The sequence below is a fragment of the Tachypleus tridentatus genome, chromosome 4 (genome assembly GCF_004210375.1).
Source record: "Tachypleus tridentatus isolate NWPU-2018 chromosome 4, ASM421037v1, whole genome shotgun sequence".
NCBI classification, from domain to species: domain Eukaryota; kingdom Metazoa; phylum Arthropoda; class Merostomata; order Xiphosura; family Limulidae; genus Tachypleus; species Tachypleus tridentatus.
In genome coordinates this window covers 98,045,540-98,064,322 of record NC_134828.1, presented here as the reverse complement: position 1 = coordinate 98,064,322, position 18,783 = coordinate 98,045,540, and the positions used below count along the sequence as shown (strand labels likewise).

The following is an 18,783-nucleotide window of genomic DNA, read 5'->3' as shown; positions in this document are numbered from 1 at the left end:
ACTTGCTGCTACCTTGAAAAATTGATACATTTGTAGCAATTCTTCTCTGGTATTGTTTAATATCAGGGCCCGGCATGGCCAAGCGTGTTAAGGCGTGCGACTCGTAATCTGAGGGTCGCGGGTTCGGATCCCCGTCGCGCCAAACATGCTCACTCTCCCAGCCTTGGGGGCGTTATTATATTACGGTCAATCCCACTATTCGTTGGTAAAAAGAGTATCCCAAAAGTTGGCGGTGGGTGGTGATGACTAGCTACCTTCCCTCTAGTCTTACACTACAAAATTACGGACGGCTAGCACAGATAGCCCTCGAGTAGCTTTGTGCGAAATTCAAAAAAAAATTTAATATCAATTACGAACCGGCATGGGCAAGTGGTTAAGGCGCTCTACTTGTAATCTGAGGGTCGCGGGTTTGAATTCCCGTCGCATCAGACATGCTCCCCCTTTCAGCCGTAGGGACGTTATACTGTTACAGTCAATCCCCGCTATTGATTGGTAAAAGAGTTTTCCAAGAGATAGCGGTGAGTGGTGATGACTAGCTGTCTTTCCTGTTGTCTTACCTTGCCAAATTATGGACAGCTAGCGCTAATAGCTCTCTTGTATCTTTGCGCGAAATTCGAAAACAAACAAACAAATAAATAGTCAGCTGCATTAAAGTCTATCTCCTTTTAGGGAAATTTTATGCAGATAATAAATATCTGGAGACTATTTTTAGGCAACGTTTCAGGCTTCAATTAAGTTATTTAGGCCCGGTAAGCTGTGATCGACTCAGTTGATATGTTAAGTTTGGAATGTAATTGATTGAGAACGTCAGACGGAGATTGAAAAACAACAACAAGTTGTTTTTCAGTCAGTTTATACTAAAAATTAGCCCTAGCTGATGATGATTACCCAGCATAATAGGAATAAATTCAAATTGTAGAAACCGAGAAAGATTCGTAAAATTTAATATATTAAAATAAAATTTCTACTTCGCGAATACAACAAACTATGAGTCACAACATCTCTTCCAATTTAATATATCAACCGGAAATTGTATTTTTAGTTTCCCTCACCCAAGAAGAACTGAAGATGGAGTCAGAAAAGCCATATAGAAAAGTGTCTCTAGCAGTACCTCAACGCTTCATCAGACAGTCTTCGTTTTTGTTACAGCTTTACGCATCCATTAAGATAATATTATATCATCTATATTAGATAAGGTTTATTTTTTGTCTCTCTTTTGTTTATAAATCCCTAATGATCTCATTAGATGCTCATTGCATACTTTACTTTGTGGCAGGTAAAAATTTATTCATTTAACTACTTAATTAATCGTGTCTTTAACTGCAAAGTCTATGGAAAAAAAGTGAAAATCTGCTATAATTCAGGTTGTTTTTATTTTCCCTTCTGGGATAAAAATCCTAAAACAAGATAACTTATGTATATCGTCCCCCGCTTTTACAGTGGTAACTCTAGGAATTTACAACTCTGAAATCAAGGGTTCGATTCCTCTCGATGGTCTCATCATGTAGCCCGATGTGGCTTTGCTATAAGAAAACATACAGACACACTCATGTATATTGTCAGAAAAGTGTGCATAACGCCAAGGCCTTTTTATCCCCATTTATAGGCAATAATTCTACAATAGAATAGTCCATGAATACCGCTTCCAGTTTCCACACACAAAGTATGGTCGTCGAGTCAACCAACTCTGAATGATAGATGCTAACATGCACAGACAAATACGTAACGAATCATTGTTATAGTGTTGGCCAGGTTGTTAAGGTGTCCGACTCGCATGACGGTCGGTTCGAATCCCTGTACCACTAAACATGCTAACCCTTTCAAATGTTCGTTGGTAAAAGAGTAGCCCAAGAGCTAGTGGTGAGTGGTGATAACTAGTTGCCTTTTGTCTAGTCTATAGCTGCTAAATTAAGGACGGCTATTGCAGATAGTCCTCGTGTAGCTTTGCGCGAAATTCAAAAAAACAAATAAACAAACCCTTGTCATTAGTTAACATCATTTTATTGTAATTAAGATGAATCATTACATTACTAAGGAAAACAACATTCGCCACATGTTGTACCAAACTCACCGCTTTTAATCTGATTGTCGATCGAATGATTTAAAATTCGAAACTTAAAATCGTTTTGTAATTTCAGCTGTGTGATACTTAATTCTACTATTTGTTTAAGAGAAGCCACATAGGCGGCACGTGCTGCTAACTTGTTGTTTTCCGTTTGGTCAGTAATGGAAAATTAGAAACAACCACACTTGATTTTTTGGGTTTCTGGCTTGTGTGTCACATAACATGCTGTTCAGGTTGAAGGTACTAAACAACAAGCGGGTGATAGGATCGTTTCAGTTTTCATCGCATAATATTTAAAAAGTTTGGCTTGAATTTCATGCAAAGCTACACGAGAGCTATCTGCACTAGCCGTCATTAATTTTGCAGTGTAAGACTAGAGGGAAGACAACTAGTCATCACCACCCAACACCAACTCTTGGACTACCTTTTTAACAAGAATCTGAAATTTACATGCAACTTCCTGTTGTGTCATGATGTTTAAAAACTCTTTTTTTTTGTCTATCAAAGATGTGCTTCACTTTTTAATACTTCTGTAGGGAAACAAAGCATATTTTTACAGTTAATAAACAGTTAATATTTCCCAAAATTAACTGTTAAAAGCGGTTTCAATATAAAGTGACAATAATACTAAAAACTTGTCAAGGTTTTGGAGGGTGGTTGTTCCAATCACTCAGTTGTAAAATTACATGAATATTTTCTACGTAATTAGATTTTTATCACTTAAATCGGTGATTAAAATAACAAATTTAGGTTTCTCACACATCAAATATACATATTTACCTGAACGATATCCTATTAGCTTGTTAGATTCTACACTACAAACTGTAACATATTACACCAAACTATTCAGGTTTCAGATCTGAATATGCATTGTTCAGATAAATACGTACGTGACCATTTGTTGTATCGTGGGCAATTCTGAGATGATAGGGTAAGTACATCCTCATCGGAATCGGGCGTCACAGCAGACACGTCGTTTTTATGTCATGCCCCCGGCCATATTAGTTTTCCAAACCCATTCGTAACGAAATAGTAGGTGTCCACACAAAGAAGCTTTTTGCGGCAATCAGCTTGACGCCAAGCGACCGACATTTTCTAGCACCGCCTTCTCTGTGTTTCTTTATTGATTCATATACGTGTGTGTTTTAATATATAGACACAGGAAACGAGGTTAGAAAAAAACAGACTTTGAATAGAATTCGTTTGAGAATATTGGAATAATCCTGTGCTGTATCCGGCTCTATCTAATTTAACATGTTTAATCGTTGTCCTTAACAGTTATCACAAGTCGTTGCAAGTTTAAACCGTCATCAACAGGTTCCATTAATAAAATCAATTAATGTGAACTTCTCATACGAGTATAACTGAGCATTGTACTATTTACTATATCTAATTTTCTCATTCTCACCCTACAGTCCTTATCCATAACACTTTATGATATATATTATATATATATAACGCCTAAAACACTACAATGTCTGTCGTATCGTCTGAGGAATCTTGGCATTGTACGAAGAGCCTCGTTGACATTGGATATTACAAATATAATGTGGTTCATACATTATAAGATGTTTTCCTTTGGCCTCACTCATGGGTTTTTAGAAATAGGAAATACTGCAATGTTTCATAAATACAAAATTCTGATACCACACAAGTCAAGTGATATTGGCCATTAACTATTACAGTAATTGACAAAAAAACATGTTTAAAACACGCATTCAGTGTTCAACATTTATAAATCAGATATCACCAACATTAAAAAGTTTAATCAGTTTCTGACGTCATCTGTAAGTGAATTAAACTACTATCGAATCCAACAACTATAACCAGCTATTATCACAACCAACAAATATAATCAGTTGCTATCACATCTAACAAGTGCAATCACACATTAAACCTTCTACCAATGTAATCAGTTATCACGAAATTAAAAAACAAAATATGACCACACAAGTGCAAACTCTTCTGTTATATTTAAAAACGAAACCACATTGTGTAAAGTTAGTCACTTATAAGTAATTTACAACGCTTACGTCAAGCAAGCATAATACTTTAGTCAGTATCATGTGCTTTAATTTGAAACTTAGAAAGTGATTACCGTGTGTCTTAGAAAAAAACAACAACTATTTTAACATTTTTTAAAATGATATAAAGTAGAATTTCTTGTCTTTGGGGATGTATTTATGACATTTTTTTAAATAGAGAGAAACTATTAACGAAAATCCTAGGTTTTCAGTTCATTGAGAAGCCACTTGTAACAGGAAAGACCTGATACGAACGTCAGTAATCTATTGAATTATATAAACATATTGTTATTAAGGAGAAATAGCACCATAAAATTACCATAAGCTTTGCAATAACGTATATTTGTAAAACTAAGTATTTAGCAAGTAGATTTTACTTAGCACGTAAAAGTTTATAACTACAAGCGTTGTTTACAAAAACTACAGTCATGTAATGAAATACATAGTTAATAACACAGTTGAGATAAAGGCTTAACACCATTGTGTGTGTGTGCAGCAAGACATGTTAGCTGTCTTGTATGTGCTTTTGAAATTGTCATTGTAACGTATCACCTACTCGTAAAATTTTACTCTCAATATTTTACTTTCTTGTCACTTTTAATAATGTTCTTTTCAAATCTTGTAGTAGTGTTGTATCCATCTTAAGAAACTTGTAAAATATTACATATATTACAACTGTTTTGTTTAAGTTGCAAAAGTCAAAGTTTCAGTTGAAAGAAGTATAGATATACATATGAAAAGTAATGACACATATACATAAGATACAATAATGTAAAACGAAAAGTATTAATACATATACATAAGATACAACAACATTATCATTATTGAAGGTTTTGTTAAATAATGCCGATATTTATTAATACCATATATAGACGAAGTAACCTCTTTGTAATTCATTTTTAGGTTTGACTTTATTGTAACAGTTTTATATGTTCTTTAGGTTCGAAGTAAAAAAGAATAATCTAGTTCAAGTTCTAATAGTCTTGAAAAACCTACTATAAACCACAGCCACTGTAAGTAGGGGCGTTAATCTGTATATTAACCCTGATATGGCGGGTTAATATTGATATTAACTGTATCAATGTGCAGTAAAACATAAGGTTATGAAACCGTTTAGAAGATTTTAGTGTATTTCAAAATTCATGCTTATTTAAGACCCATGGTAGTGTTTTAATTGCTTAACTTTGTCATGAAAACTGTTTTACATATCAAAATGCAACTCTTGCTTTTGTCTAAACTATTCAAATCTTAAACAATATTATTAAAATAACTTGCTTAAAATTCAAAATAGTCTTGCTGATTGAACTGTTCAAAGTAACCGTTTTATTTACTTGTAAATTGACGCGTGTTACTCACTACCTGACTTATTTTAGACTTAACCTGTAATAAATATTATTTAAGTTATTTTAAATTCACAATTATGAGTTATATTATGCAACTGAATTTTTAAGCCTATACATCACCTTACGTACTCACGACCTGACGAGCAGAGACTCTTATAGTCTGGGTATGATGTTCCCTAATTTTGAACTAATTATTAGATGGGATGTAACCAGCCAGCAGCACCTACTGTTTACAGCTCTTTCGACTGTGTAACCAGATTTACTGACATGTGTATAACTTGCTCACAGCTGAAAAGGTGAATACGAACCTTGCTACCTTCGACCCGCTTCTCAAGACATCAGTCGTCAGGCCTTGTCTGACACAAAGAGTACATATTTAATTATATGTATATATGTACCGAAATCTAGAGCGTATCGACTTCTTTTGCTTCAAGAGCAAATGTTTTAAAAAAGACGTTCACTGTAAAATAAAGATAGATTAAAAATAACATTTCTACACATATTATTTGAAAACGTCGTATACTGTTATGTTTGCTAGTTTATTTAAGAGCAAGGTGGATAGGGATACGGCCCGGCATGGCCAAGTGTGTTAAGACGTTCGACTCGTAATCCGAGGGTCGCGGGTTCGAATCCCGGTCGCACCAAACATGCTCGTCCTTTCAGCCGTGGGGGCGTTATAATGTGACGATCAATTCCACTATTCGTTGGTAAAAGAGTAGCCCAAGAGTTGGCGGTAGGTGGTGGGTGATGGCCAACTGCCTTCCCTCTAGTCTTACACTGCTAAATTAGGGACGGTTAGCGCAGATAGCCCTCGAGTAGCTTTGCGCGAAATTAAAAAAAACAACAAAAACCAATGAGAGGGATATTTTATGTATCGTATAAAGTAGATCTGTTCAATGATGTCAAACTGAGGGGACAGTTCGAAACTTAAAGTTGAAGCGGTAATTAATTTTTATTACTGGACTAACACTACACGCTGAGAAAAGCGCTTTCAGTTGTGGCTGTGGTCATGTTTATATTAACTTCAGTTTAAGAGCAAATTCAAAAATCTGCCATGTCTCAAACTGTTCCGAAATTACTGGGCTAAGCTGAAACTCTAATCTTGTCCCTCCTTAGAAAAATAAAAGTCGGCGCCTATGTTTCATGTGTGAAAACAAGCTGCGAATGTCAATGCAGAGTGCAGGATATCTTGCGAAAGATATTTGACTTTAACATCTCTATTAAAATAACATTAGTTATAATTAAATGCAAGTAACCTCCAGTTACACACACAAAAAACCACAGTTCTATGAAAAATAATGACTCAATTACTTTATTTAGAGGCAAATATCACAATCAGAATTCGAAATCATTTTAATGTTTCTCTGAGCCATAGAACTAATTTTTAAAACGATTTGTTTATATCGTTTTGAAAAGGTAAGCACAAAGCCACACAATGGACTATCTGTTCTCTGCCCACCACTGGTATATAAACCCGGTTTCTAGACTTGTAAGTCCGCAGACATTTTTTTTTACATTAATCCACTTTGAAAGAAGGGGTATAAACAAAAATACTTCAGTGATTCAAGACTTCTCATGAAAATGACTGAATAGTAAAGAAATAGTAGTTACAGGTAATTACCAGATATTCATACACAGAACATTAGCTGTAATAAAACAAAAATTGAAATCATTAACAAACACATTCATAATAACATGATATAAAATTATTCTGAAACTGAAAATTATTAAAAATCAAACAATACCACTGTGCCACAGGTGGGAAGTGGAGGTTAAAACAACATCAGAACTATTTTCTATGACAATTTCGCAACTGTAAATAATAATAGTAAATGATTGAACTTTAATTTCATATTTACTTGTAAATCTTATTCCCAATAGCTTTGTAATTTTACAGATCCCTCAACATCATAGAATTCGGGTTAATGAGATATGATGACAACTGTTTAATCATATACAAGTCCCACTTATAACCGATGTATTAACCTTGAAATATTTTAACCGTAAGTTAATCACTTACTTCCACAGCAGTCGTCCTAAAATATTTGAAGTTTCTCAAAGATTATATCCCATATTTTGTTTAAATACGAATACAAGATTTGAACTGACAACAGTATACGCAAATAAACTTGTTTGGTTTGGTTTGTTTTGAATTTCGCGCAAAGCTAAACGAGTCCCTAATATTTCAGTGTAAGACTAGAGGGAAGGCAGCTAGTCATCACCACCTACAGCCAACTCTTGGGCTACTCTTTTACCAACAACTATTGAGATTGACCGCCGCCTTATAACGCCCTCACGGCTGAAAGGGCGAGCGTGTTTGGTAAGACGGGGATTCAAACCCGCGACTCTCAGATTACGAGTCTAGTGCCTTAACCATCTGGACACGCCGGGCCAATAAACTTGTCTAGAATATAAAATAATAAATTTCAGCTATTTCACTGCTTTCCATCTAATACATTCCATTGCCTGTAACTTCTTACCGGAGGGGCTCGGCATGGCCAAGCAAGTTAAGGCGTGTGTCTCGTAATCTGAGGGTCGCGGGTTCGTATCCCTCATGCTCGCCCTTTCAGTCGTGGGGGCGTTATAATGTAACGGTCAATCCCACTATTCGTTGGTAAAAGAGTAGCCCAAGAGTTGGCGGTGGGTGGTGATAACTAGCTGCCTTCCCTCTAGTCTTACACTGCTAAATTAAGGACGGCTAGCTTTGTGCAAAATTCAAAAACAAACAAACAAACTTACCGGAGGACCGGATGATCTCAATAGAAACAAGTCGAATATGAAGAAATTCATTAAAAGTTCACAGTATTGGTGTTGATCGTGAGAATGCGTGTTGGAATATTTTATCCTCCAATGCTGAACAAAAATATCCTTATACTAGCGCCTCCCAGTGGCACAGCCGTATGTCTAGGGACTTAAAACCCCAAAAACGGATTTCGATACCCGTGGTGGACAGAGCACAGAGAATCTGTTGTTTAACTTTGTGCTTAATTACAAACAAACCTCATTCTGGTATTTCGCTGCTTATTTCTACTATGAACGAACCTGTCTGATTGTTTTTTAGTTATTTTTGCTAGCATATTTAAATTAATGTATAGTTACTGTTTTTTGTTCTTATTTCCTAACTTTCAAGTCTTTATAAACACAGATGACTTATTCCGATTAATGTGAATTTCATATTTCCTAAATTACTGCAAAGAAAAATACTTGCACTTCTTCTTACGATAAATTGTATATAAATTATTTTACGAAAATTGTTTCTTAGGTTATCTAAACATATTAATTGTATAAAGATTTAAAATGTTTTCATCAGGAAGTAATAGCATTCTGTAATCGTAAATTTCATGGCTTCTGGTGCAAAAAAAGTTTTGGGGACATAAAACTCAAAATTTGTATTTTTGAAATGAACTTTTGTTTGTATTTTGAATTTCGCACAAAGCAACTCGAAGGTTATCTGGCTAGCCGTCCCTAATTTAGCAGTGTAAGACTAGAGGGAAGGCAGCTAGTCACCACCACCTACCGTCAAGGCTTGGGTTACTTTTTTATCAACGAATAGTGGGATTGACTGTCACATTATAACGCCCCCTGTCTGAAAGAGCGAACATGTTTGGGGCGAGGGTGATGCGATCCCGCGACCTGCAGATTAGAAGTCTCACGCCTTAATCCACCTCGCCATGCTGAACTGAACTTTTATAAGTATTGGTTTGTTAAAATATATTTAATCATCATCATACTATATAAGTAAACTTACTTCCAACACTGGGTTGGTGTGATATACTAGTCGTTTTATCCGTTTATTTATTCAGTATATTAATTGGAATTCAGGTTCTGTGCAGGTTCTCTCAGAACCGGCGAATCGTAGTTTTGAGCAGAGAGAGTGAAGGACGTGGCAGGTGTTTCGGTTTAAAAATTATCTGACTCCAAGTCGGAGCTCGGGAGCAGATATGACCGGGGGCGCTCAGAAATTTTCTTTCTTTTCATCCCGCTCGTAGTTTTGGATGTTTGGATAAACCTTATGTTTTGAGCCAACTTGATGAGAGAACAATTAAAATTTAAGGACAAAAAAGTTTCCAATAAAAAATAAGGTTGACCACAACAATAGAGTTAATATTAATTTGGGGTATGCAAGCAAAGGCGTAAAAACAACCAGAGGCACCGAAGAATATCACAAAATCAACAGCCGATGTTGCACATAGGACCGTGGATCTGATTGTGGACAAAACCTAATAAATACTATGACTTTCATTGCCGTAGAGGTTGTTGTTTGGAAATGTGTCCCTTCCCCGGAACCCCGCAGTAACTGGGTGTATCAGCTGATGTATACCACAATTAATGTGGATTAAGAGCTTTAATGTGTTTAGATATAAGACAGATGTAGAAATATGACTTAGTCTATGTGTTAGATAATAAAAAGGAAATAACTCTGTTATAGGTTATATATTGACACTATTCCTTTTATATCTAAAAAATATATATATTTTTTACGAAACATGTAGTACCATTGGCCCATAGTTAAGTCTGAAAGTTTATAATAAAAAAAACCGGGTTTTGATAACAGTGGTGGGGAAAACACAGAAATATTTGCACTGAACGATAAACAAGCAAGCGAGAGATTTAAAGTATCTAATCAAACATAATCACATTTCTTTATAACAATATAAATACAAAGATCGCTACAACTTATATAAATTGTTAAATGTTGAGATAATCGTTTCTCTCTGACAGACATAAAATAAGAGAAGGATACGTGCAAACAGAATTTATAATTAATCACTAATCAAAAGTGTTTCCAGGGCAGTTCGACAGAGTATTTGATTTTAGCATATTTGGCGAAGCAGCAGCGATTGGATAGGAAATTATTTTAAGTTAATTTAAATTTAATTTTCCTAAACGATGGAAAGGAATAAATTTTGACAAACTTAGTTTCTACAATTATTAATGAACTAGGGCCAGACATGGCCAGGTGGGTTAAAGCGTTCGACTCGTAATCTGAGGGTTGCGAGTTTGAATCCCTGTCGCACCAAACATGCATACTTTTTAACTGTGGGGCGTTATAATGTGACGGTCAATCCCAATATTCGTTGGTAAAAGAGTAGCCTACGAATTGGATGTGGGTAGTGATGACTAGCTGCCTTCCCTCTTCGGGACGGCTATAGCAAATAGTCCTCGAGTAGCTTTACGCGAAATCTAAAACAAAGAAACAATTAATGAACTACAGAAAATCTCCTGAACTTGAAATACAATAAACTTCCCTTCACTTCTGTTGGCACACAAAACGAATTGTACGCATGCCTCCGTCAACCAACGCCAGCTAATCATATTCACAAAAACGTAAACATTATATGTATAAATATCCTAATTTTTTCACGTTCATTCAGTTGCAGTGCGATTCACTTATTGTTTAGAATACCTGAAAGATAAGTTGAAAGTGACAGACCTAAAAGTTTTGTACAGATATTTTAAAGCACTGCGCCTTCTTTTTACCCTTTGAATGCAAGATGTATATAATTGCTGTCGCTCTTTTTACTTATTTTAAGCCTAATTTCTTATAAATCCCTTGGTGGGTTAGTGATTAGTTTATGGACTTGCAATGCTGAAAACCTAGGGTTTTATTCTCAATCTGGACAGAGCGCAGTTCACTATGTTGTAGGTTTGCGATTAACCACAAACAAACAAGACAACTGACCTAAACAATGTCAACACGCTATTTCCAAATGTCAGGTAAACATCGTCAACGAGATGATCAAATAAGGTTGAAAAAGTTCGACAAGTCCCTCTAGTGAACTCACTTTGTTATACGATTTTTAAAATGACTTTTTTAGCGCAAACAAACAAGCCATCTCCACAAGAACATATTTCGTGCCACAGTACGCAAATTAATCTCACACCATTATTGAAAGCTCATGTCCGCAAATTGCGTACTGTGGCACGAAATACGTTCTTGTGGAGATGGCTTGTTCGTTTAATTTCGCATACGAGGGCTGTTCAAAATATACGCGGACTGACGTCATAAAACAAAAAGTACTTCATTTAGAAGTTACAGGTCTGGGACCCCTTTAAAGTACTCTCCTCCCCAACGCACTCACTTATCCCAACGGTGTTTCCACTTGTTGAAACAGTCCTGGTACGCTTCTTTTGTAATGTCCTCCAGCTCCTTTGTCTCAGTTGCCTTAATCTCGGGAATCGTCTCAAATCTTCTTCCTTTCAAGGGTCTTTTGAGTTTGAGGAACAAGAAAAACTCGCAAGGAGCAAGGTCAGGTGAGTGGGGAAGAACAGTGATCGAGTGTTTGGCCAAAAACTCACGAGTTCTGAGGCACAAATTTCGCAGCAACGCGGTGCATCTTCAATTTTTCGGTCAAAATCACGTAACAAGATCCAACTGATATCCCACACTCTTCAGCAAGCTCCCTGACAGTCAGACGTTGATTTGCCCGCACCAGGGTGTTGATTTTGTCGACGTGTGGGTCGTCAGTTGACGTGGAAGGACGTCCAGGACGCTCATCATCTTCAATGGACTGTCGACCATCCTTAAAACGTTCATGCCACTTGAAACATGCCGTACGATTCATAGTAACATCACCGTAAGCCGTGTTAAGCACAGCAAAAGTTTCAATCGCAGATTTTCCAAGTTTAACACAATATTTCACAGCAAGTCGTTGCTCCTTCAGGTCATTCATTCTGAAATCCGCCAAACGAAAAAATCGCACTTCACTTAAAACCGCGTAGCTAATACACAAATGAAGATATCTGCAATCGGGAAATGGCGTCGTAATCAGCTGATCTGTGCGAACCTAGCGACATCAAGCGGATTCCCCTGGAACCAACTGGAGCCGCGCAATTCAAACAGTCCGCGTAGTTTTTTAACAGACCTCGTAAAGCTACACGATGGCTGTCTGCGCTAGCCGTCCCTAATTTAGGAGTGTAAGATTAGAGGGAAGGCAGCTAGTCATTGTCACCCACCGACAACTCTTGGGATACTCTTTTACCAACGAATAATGGAATTGACCGTAATATAATAACGCCCCCAAGGCTGAAAGGGCAAGCATGTTTGGTGCGACAGTAATTAGAACCCGCGACCCTCAAATTACAAGTAGAGCTCCCTAACCACTTGGCCATGCCGATCCGTAGCTGATATTAAACAATGCTAGAAAAGAATTGCTACAAATTTATCAATTTTTCAAGGTAGCAGCAAGTAATTTTGTGTTGGGTTATTGATAAACTCTATTGCATAAAGTGTGTGATGGATGGATGTTTTCAGAGTAAGAGATATTAATAAAACTGCTTCTCATCTTCGAAAATTAAGACTTAACTCAAAATGAATTTATACAAAAAAAATTCCAATAGTGTGGAACAAAAAGCCATAATTATAAACAATTACTATCAATTACTCTTGGGTGTTTCCCCCCTTAACTTCATCTTAAGATTATTCATCTTACTAAAGCAATATTATTAGTAAAGTAATATTCTTTCCTCAGCTAGTTCAGGCACCGCGGGAGTATAATACCACTTTTAACACTCTCTTGTTTTACACAGACGGATGAACAAGAAACTTAAGTTTTATTTAAACATTCCGTTTACTATCTATTACTTTTGCCATAACTGGTCGTTTCTCTAAACTTAATAAACATGTGGTAACAGCTTGAAGTCCTTTACCTGTTCTTGATCGCTGACGGAAATCTCAATACCTTAAGAGTAAATTTATCACGACTAGTTACATTTCAACTCACGCGATTCACATCTGAGGATTATTCTAAGAAATTTTTAAGTACTAATAAGGACGTTGCTTTTCAGAATTTCCTAAATTATGACAGTTGCCACACATATTCTTATGCTATTGTTTTTCAACAATGTGATCTCCATCATGTACATATATATATTTATGTAGAGAGAGATAATATGGCAAATGTTAAGAGTACAACTCAAAGGAACAAAAGGATTTCACTTACAATATTAAATATGATTCGTCAGATTTGTTTATAAGAGATAAGTGCAACTTCTCGAAAACATCTAATTTATTATTTTGAGAAAATTTATTTTCAGTATCGTTTTTTCTTTCTTTTGTGAGACTATTGAATGTACGTCTTGGATGTGTCTGTTATTGATATCTATAGAACACTTCATACACTATTACTACTACAGCAAGTGAGTTTAATCACTGGTAGTATGGATAACAAATTCCAAAGGGACAAAAATGACAAGAAAGTGTCTGTTCATTTAGCCAGGAAGGAAAGTTGCCACAGCAGCTGTTACCGCATGAGGTCAGGCAATAAACTCTGTCGGATGGTTGTTACCCATTCGCAAAATGACCCCAACGTTATATTCTTCTATGGGGAAAAGGGAAACATATCACAGACCCCATCTGTCTTGGATAATAATGTCAGTACAGTATGGTGACACGTAACTGAAACTATAGCAACATGACATGTGAAATGGTGTGGACGAGTGAAAATGTTCCAGCAGACTGGCGCCCTACCTCATTATGTCACAACCAGGCAATGGTTCGATACTCCTTACTGTGGGCCGCAGGGAGGTAAGCGTGGTCTAGTCAAACGTTTAACAGTTAAGGTTGTCACACTTAATCCTTGTAAAGGTTTGTCACGAAGATTACTGTAATGCACTGTGGCTAATCAGACTACTTAAATTTTAAAGCTTAACGAAAATCCTAATAAAAACGTGGCAGTGAAGTGAAATATACAGCTACTCACCAGTAGTTCCTTGTGTTATAAAATAAAACATCTGTTCACTTACACAATCTTTTTTTTTGGATTAAATCAGCTACTACACTGTTTCTTTAATTTAGTGTTATACAAGAGCATATTCATAAAGTACTTTTCATTACAAGTACTCCTCATGAACAATGGGAAGTTGTAAAGTGTATCACAGAAACTAACTTGATTTTGTAACACTGGATTATTAGTATTTTTATGAGAACAGTTACTTTTTCATCCTATACCTAAATACTTAAATTGTACATTGGCATCGATTTCTACAACTTGCTGTAAAACAGTTTTCAACGTTTACCAAGAAATTAATGAAACATTGAAACAACTAATGGATGATCACCATCAGTGACAGACAGTTTAAAAGTTAATTTTCGAAGTGTCTAACCGTCGTATACAAAAGTAGAAGACACATAAAACAGGCAGTGGTTAATAAAATAAAATTACTCTTTTTAATCAGTTATGCAGAAAACTTGTGATTCGTCGTATATACATAAATACTGTATATTTTCTATATATATCTATATGTTTAGGAGATAACGGTTAAAAAATTGTTAAAAGGAGCTCAAATAAATTATTAAGATGAAACGAGGTTAAAATCTTAAAATCTAAAGAAGTAAACTTACAAGACCATCACTCATCCTTATGCGGTCTTAGTCTTCAACTTTAGATAAGTATTACACTCAGGTGAAACGTGGATCTTACACCGGATGATTTAGGTTTTATGGAAAAAGGATAATAACCTGGGAGTAGATTTATTATATCTCTAGGTACTGAAGGGAAGAATTATTTAAAACATATGATGATTTAGCATTTAACTAATTTTTAAGAATAATATATAAACAAATGTAAGTTACATCTGTGGTATACTTTATCAGAGCTGAGAATGGTAATGTTGTTTATACATCTACGAACTATGTTATATTCATGCATAGAGCATGATTTTCTCTCTCTCTTTCAATGACTATTCCTTTATGTAACAAAACGTAAAATTGCAGTTATTTTTATACAAGACTGTTGTTAAAAGGTTTAACCAGATTAACTTTTGATGTAAATAATGCACAACTATCACAGTAAGCATACAATTTATAATTATTAATGTAATAAAAGGGAGTCATGCTTTCTTTTCACTGGACATTTAATGTTTATATATTAATTAAAGAGAAAATATACATTATCAACATTTGCAATAAACTGATTTAAATTTTCCGAAATTATTTTAATTTTTGATTATTTTCCCTGCAAGTTACATAATCTTAAAGCTATATAATATGTGTTTAAGTATGCCATTCACAAAAGAGAAGAAAAGAAACAGTTATACAAAGATCAATCACTTAGAGTGAAACTTAAGTATGAAGTAACTGAACACTCGGCTGTATATACATAATGTTTATATTTCATTTTTGTTAGGTTTTTTTTAAATATTCACGCAAAGCTACCTAAGGGTTAATCGACACTAATTTTGACCTGTTAGAATAAAGAAAGAACAGTTAGATTATAGCACCAGCACCGTCCGCTAACTCTTGGGTGACACTAATTGAATAGTGGAATAATTACCAATAATTTTATAACACTCAGGTCTACAATACATAGAGGGGGATTGTCATCACACACAAAAAAGCGACTATGAGCTATTTAATCCACTGTCCAGTATCCTAACCGCTAGGGCTACGCCCTGCATACCACTGTGAGAAAATTCAAAAGCTCTATTTAACAGTACATTAATTAGAAGTATATTATATTCCTGAAGAAAAGTGAATAAAATAGATTTAAAACCGAAACTCAAATCAAAGTAAAATTAACGTTTATTTGATTCAGTGTAATGAAATAATGAGTTTAAGAAATTATAACATTTCTTATTAACTGAAGTTATGACACGTATTAAAATAAATATCAAAATCTATCTATTGTATGACAAGAAGACATGCAGAATTGGTTATTATAAATTGAAAAAGAAAATATCATAGTCGTTAATGTTTTCTAAAATTCTATCATTTAGATCTAGTTATGCAAGAGAGAGCAAAAAATTCATTCGCCAGACCTTTCTGTGAGACCAGTTGTATCAAATATTGGTATCTATAGCTATAATCTTTGTGATTTGATTGGTAACATTAAAAATAACACAAGGAAAAATTGCGAAAAAATTATTTTACACTACTTTTTCATTGAAAATATCAAACAAGTCAGAGACTCTGTTTCGCAATTATTTTTAATAGCGTGTGTGTGTTTTCGTATAGCAAAGCCACTTCAGGCTATCTGACGAGCCCACCGAGGGGAATCGAACCCCTGATTGTTGCGTTGAAATTGCGTAGATTTACCGCTGAACTTGCGGGAGGTATTTTTAATAGATAATTATTATTTTAATTTGAAGAAATATATTAAACAGAGACATAATAAGTCCCTGAATAGTCTTTTTCTCGTCTTCTCATAAAATAAAATAATAAATTAGAAAAACATAAAGAAAGCAAAGAAAAAACTTCGAGTATTAAAAAAAAACTGTAAACGTACCACAGTGAAAAATTTCACAAAAATTCAGTTAACTTTGATAAATATAATCTGCAAAATCTATGTGATATAACGTACAGCTTTTAATACTATCAATATTAACAAAAGTAATAATTAAAACTTACATGTTACTAAAATTATAACTAGATACACTGAGTATGATATTATTTTTACGAGTCTTCGCTATTAAGTTAAAGTAAGTTGATTTACACGAGGAACACTTTTCAATTAAAATTATACATCTTAACTAGCCCTCCAAGACACATACATGTATAAAAAAACACAACAAACACAGAACTAAAATGTGATTTGTTACTGTGTTCGGGTTATTTATAAATAATAACTACACACTTTGTCACTACATCAAACATGCATGTTTTCAAAATATTTTACCAGTAAACGAACTTTGACCTTATAAGGTATAACGTACATTAAATTGAAAACCTAAGGATGATACGTACTGACGTGCAAAACCCCACCAAAAACAGTCGGAGTGTCATTGAAAGTGGAACAGTTCCATCTGCTCATTTTGAACTGATGCTGGCACTCTTCTATCCCCATCTTGGCCCCATGACCAACGATCATCAGAACGTTGTAACTAAGGCCACAGAGTTCTTGCTGTTTGTCCACAAGGTAATGTAGTTTTTTACAATAGTTTTTATACGTTGTGGGTTTTAGCTCCAATGTACTTTGGTAGATAGTAGGCATTCCTAGTAACCTGTGGAACAAAATAACAATCAATGGTTATAAAGTTCTGACACTTTTAATAGGATTAAATATGTGGAACATACGTATATTATTGCATCAAGTTTCAGATGCTTATAAAATTATTTAGTGAGGTTTATTATGCTATTTCTCTCTCTCTCTCTCTCATATCTATTATATTATGCTGTTATTCCAAAAATATTATATCTAATATTACAGCCTTTGTAATGGTGTTACAGTTATATACGTTACTAGCTATTAGATATCATATAATGCAACATTTCCAGATCAAATCATTTCCTTATAAAAATATTTTTTTCACTATTGAAGAACATCTTTATGTTAACTCAAAACTGTAATTATATCCAAAGAGCTTTGTATGGCAAAAGATACCAACTAGTTGATTATGGTTCGTAACACTTAAATATCACAAAAACTGATTTATTTAACGTTTCAGCTAAAACGTTACGTGTTATAACCCAGCCGACCTGATTTGCTCTGGCATTGAGCGAAAAGTCAGCAACCGCGTACAATTATACCGCCGAAATAGCCCATTCTCTAGTTTTGACGACGGAAAATTGAACTCCCGGCGTTAGCTTTCTAGGTTGGTGGATTTATCACTGACTCACCGATTGACACGTATAACGAAAAACGTAAAATATAAGTGTTATTGTACAATATTTTTATTGGAGACACGTAAATAGCGGATAATAAGCATGGAGTTAAAATTTATATTAAGTTTCAAAAATTTTGTAAAAGGCATTTTTAATTAATTCATAAAACAACTTTTGCCGAATAATTAAAGGTTTGGGGACAAAAAACACTTGTATGAAATAGTCTAAGTATAAATATATAAAACACTTGTATGATGTAGTCTAAATATAAATATATAAAACACTTGTATGATGTAGTCTAAGTATAAATATATGAAACACTTGTATGATATAGTCTAAGTACATATATATAAAACACTTGTATGATATAGTCTAAGTATAAATATATAAAATACTTGTATGATATAGTCTAAGTATAAATATATAAAATACTTGTATGATATAGTCTAAGTATATATATATAAAACATTTGTATGATGTAGTCTAAGTACAGATATATAAAACACTTGTATGATACAGTATAAGTACATATATATAAAACACTTGTATGATATGGTCTAAGTACAAATATATAAAATACTTTTATGATATAGTCTAAATATAAATATACAGAAATTAAATTATTTAAATTTCCACAGATAAAATCATAGTTTGGTTTGGTTTGAATTTCTCGCAAAGCTACACGAGAGCTATCTGTGATATCCGTCCCTAATTTAGCAGTGTAAGAATAGAGGAAAGGCAGCTAGTCATCACCACCCACCGCCAACTCTTGGTCTACTCTTTAACAACGCATAGTGGGATTGACCGTTA

The 18,783-nt window shown here is 34.6% G+C and overlaps 1 protein-coding gene across 1 annotated transcript in view; it reads right to left on the bottom strand.

The window, feature by feature from the left end:
* LOC143249741 (protein Wnt-4-like) overlaps positions 1–18,783 on the bottom strand; it is a 71,687-nt gene that overhangs the window by 19,941 nt on the left and 32,963 nt on the right. Inside the window, exon 2 of the mRNA XM_076500079.1 lies at positions 17,116–17,372. Coding sequence (XP_076356194.1) covers positions 17,116–17,372 — 257 coding nt within the window. The remainder of the gene's footprint in view (positions 1–17,115; positions 17,373–18,783) is intronic.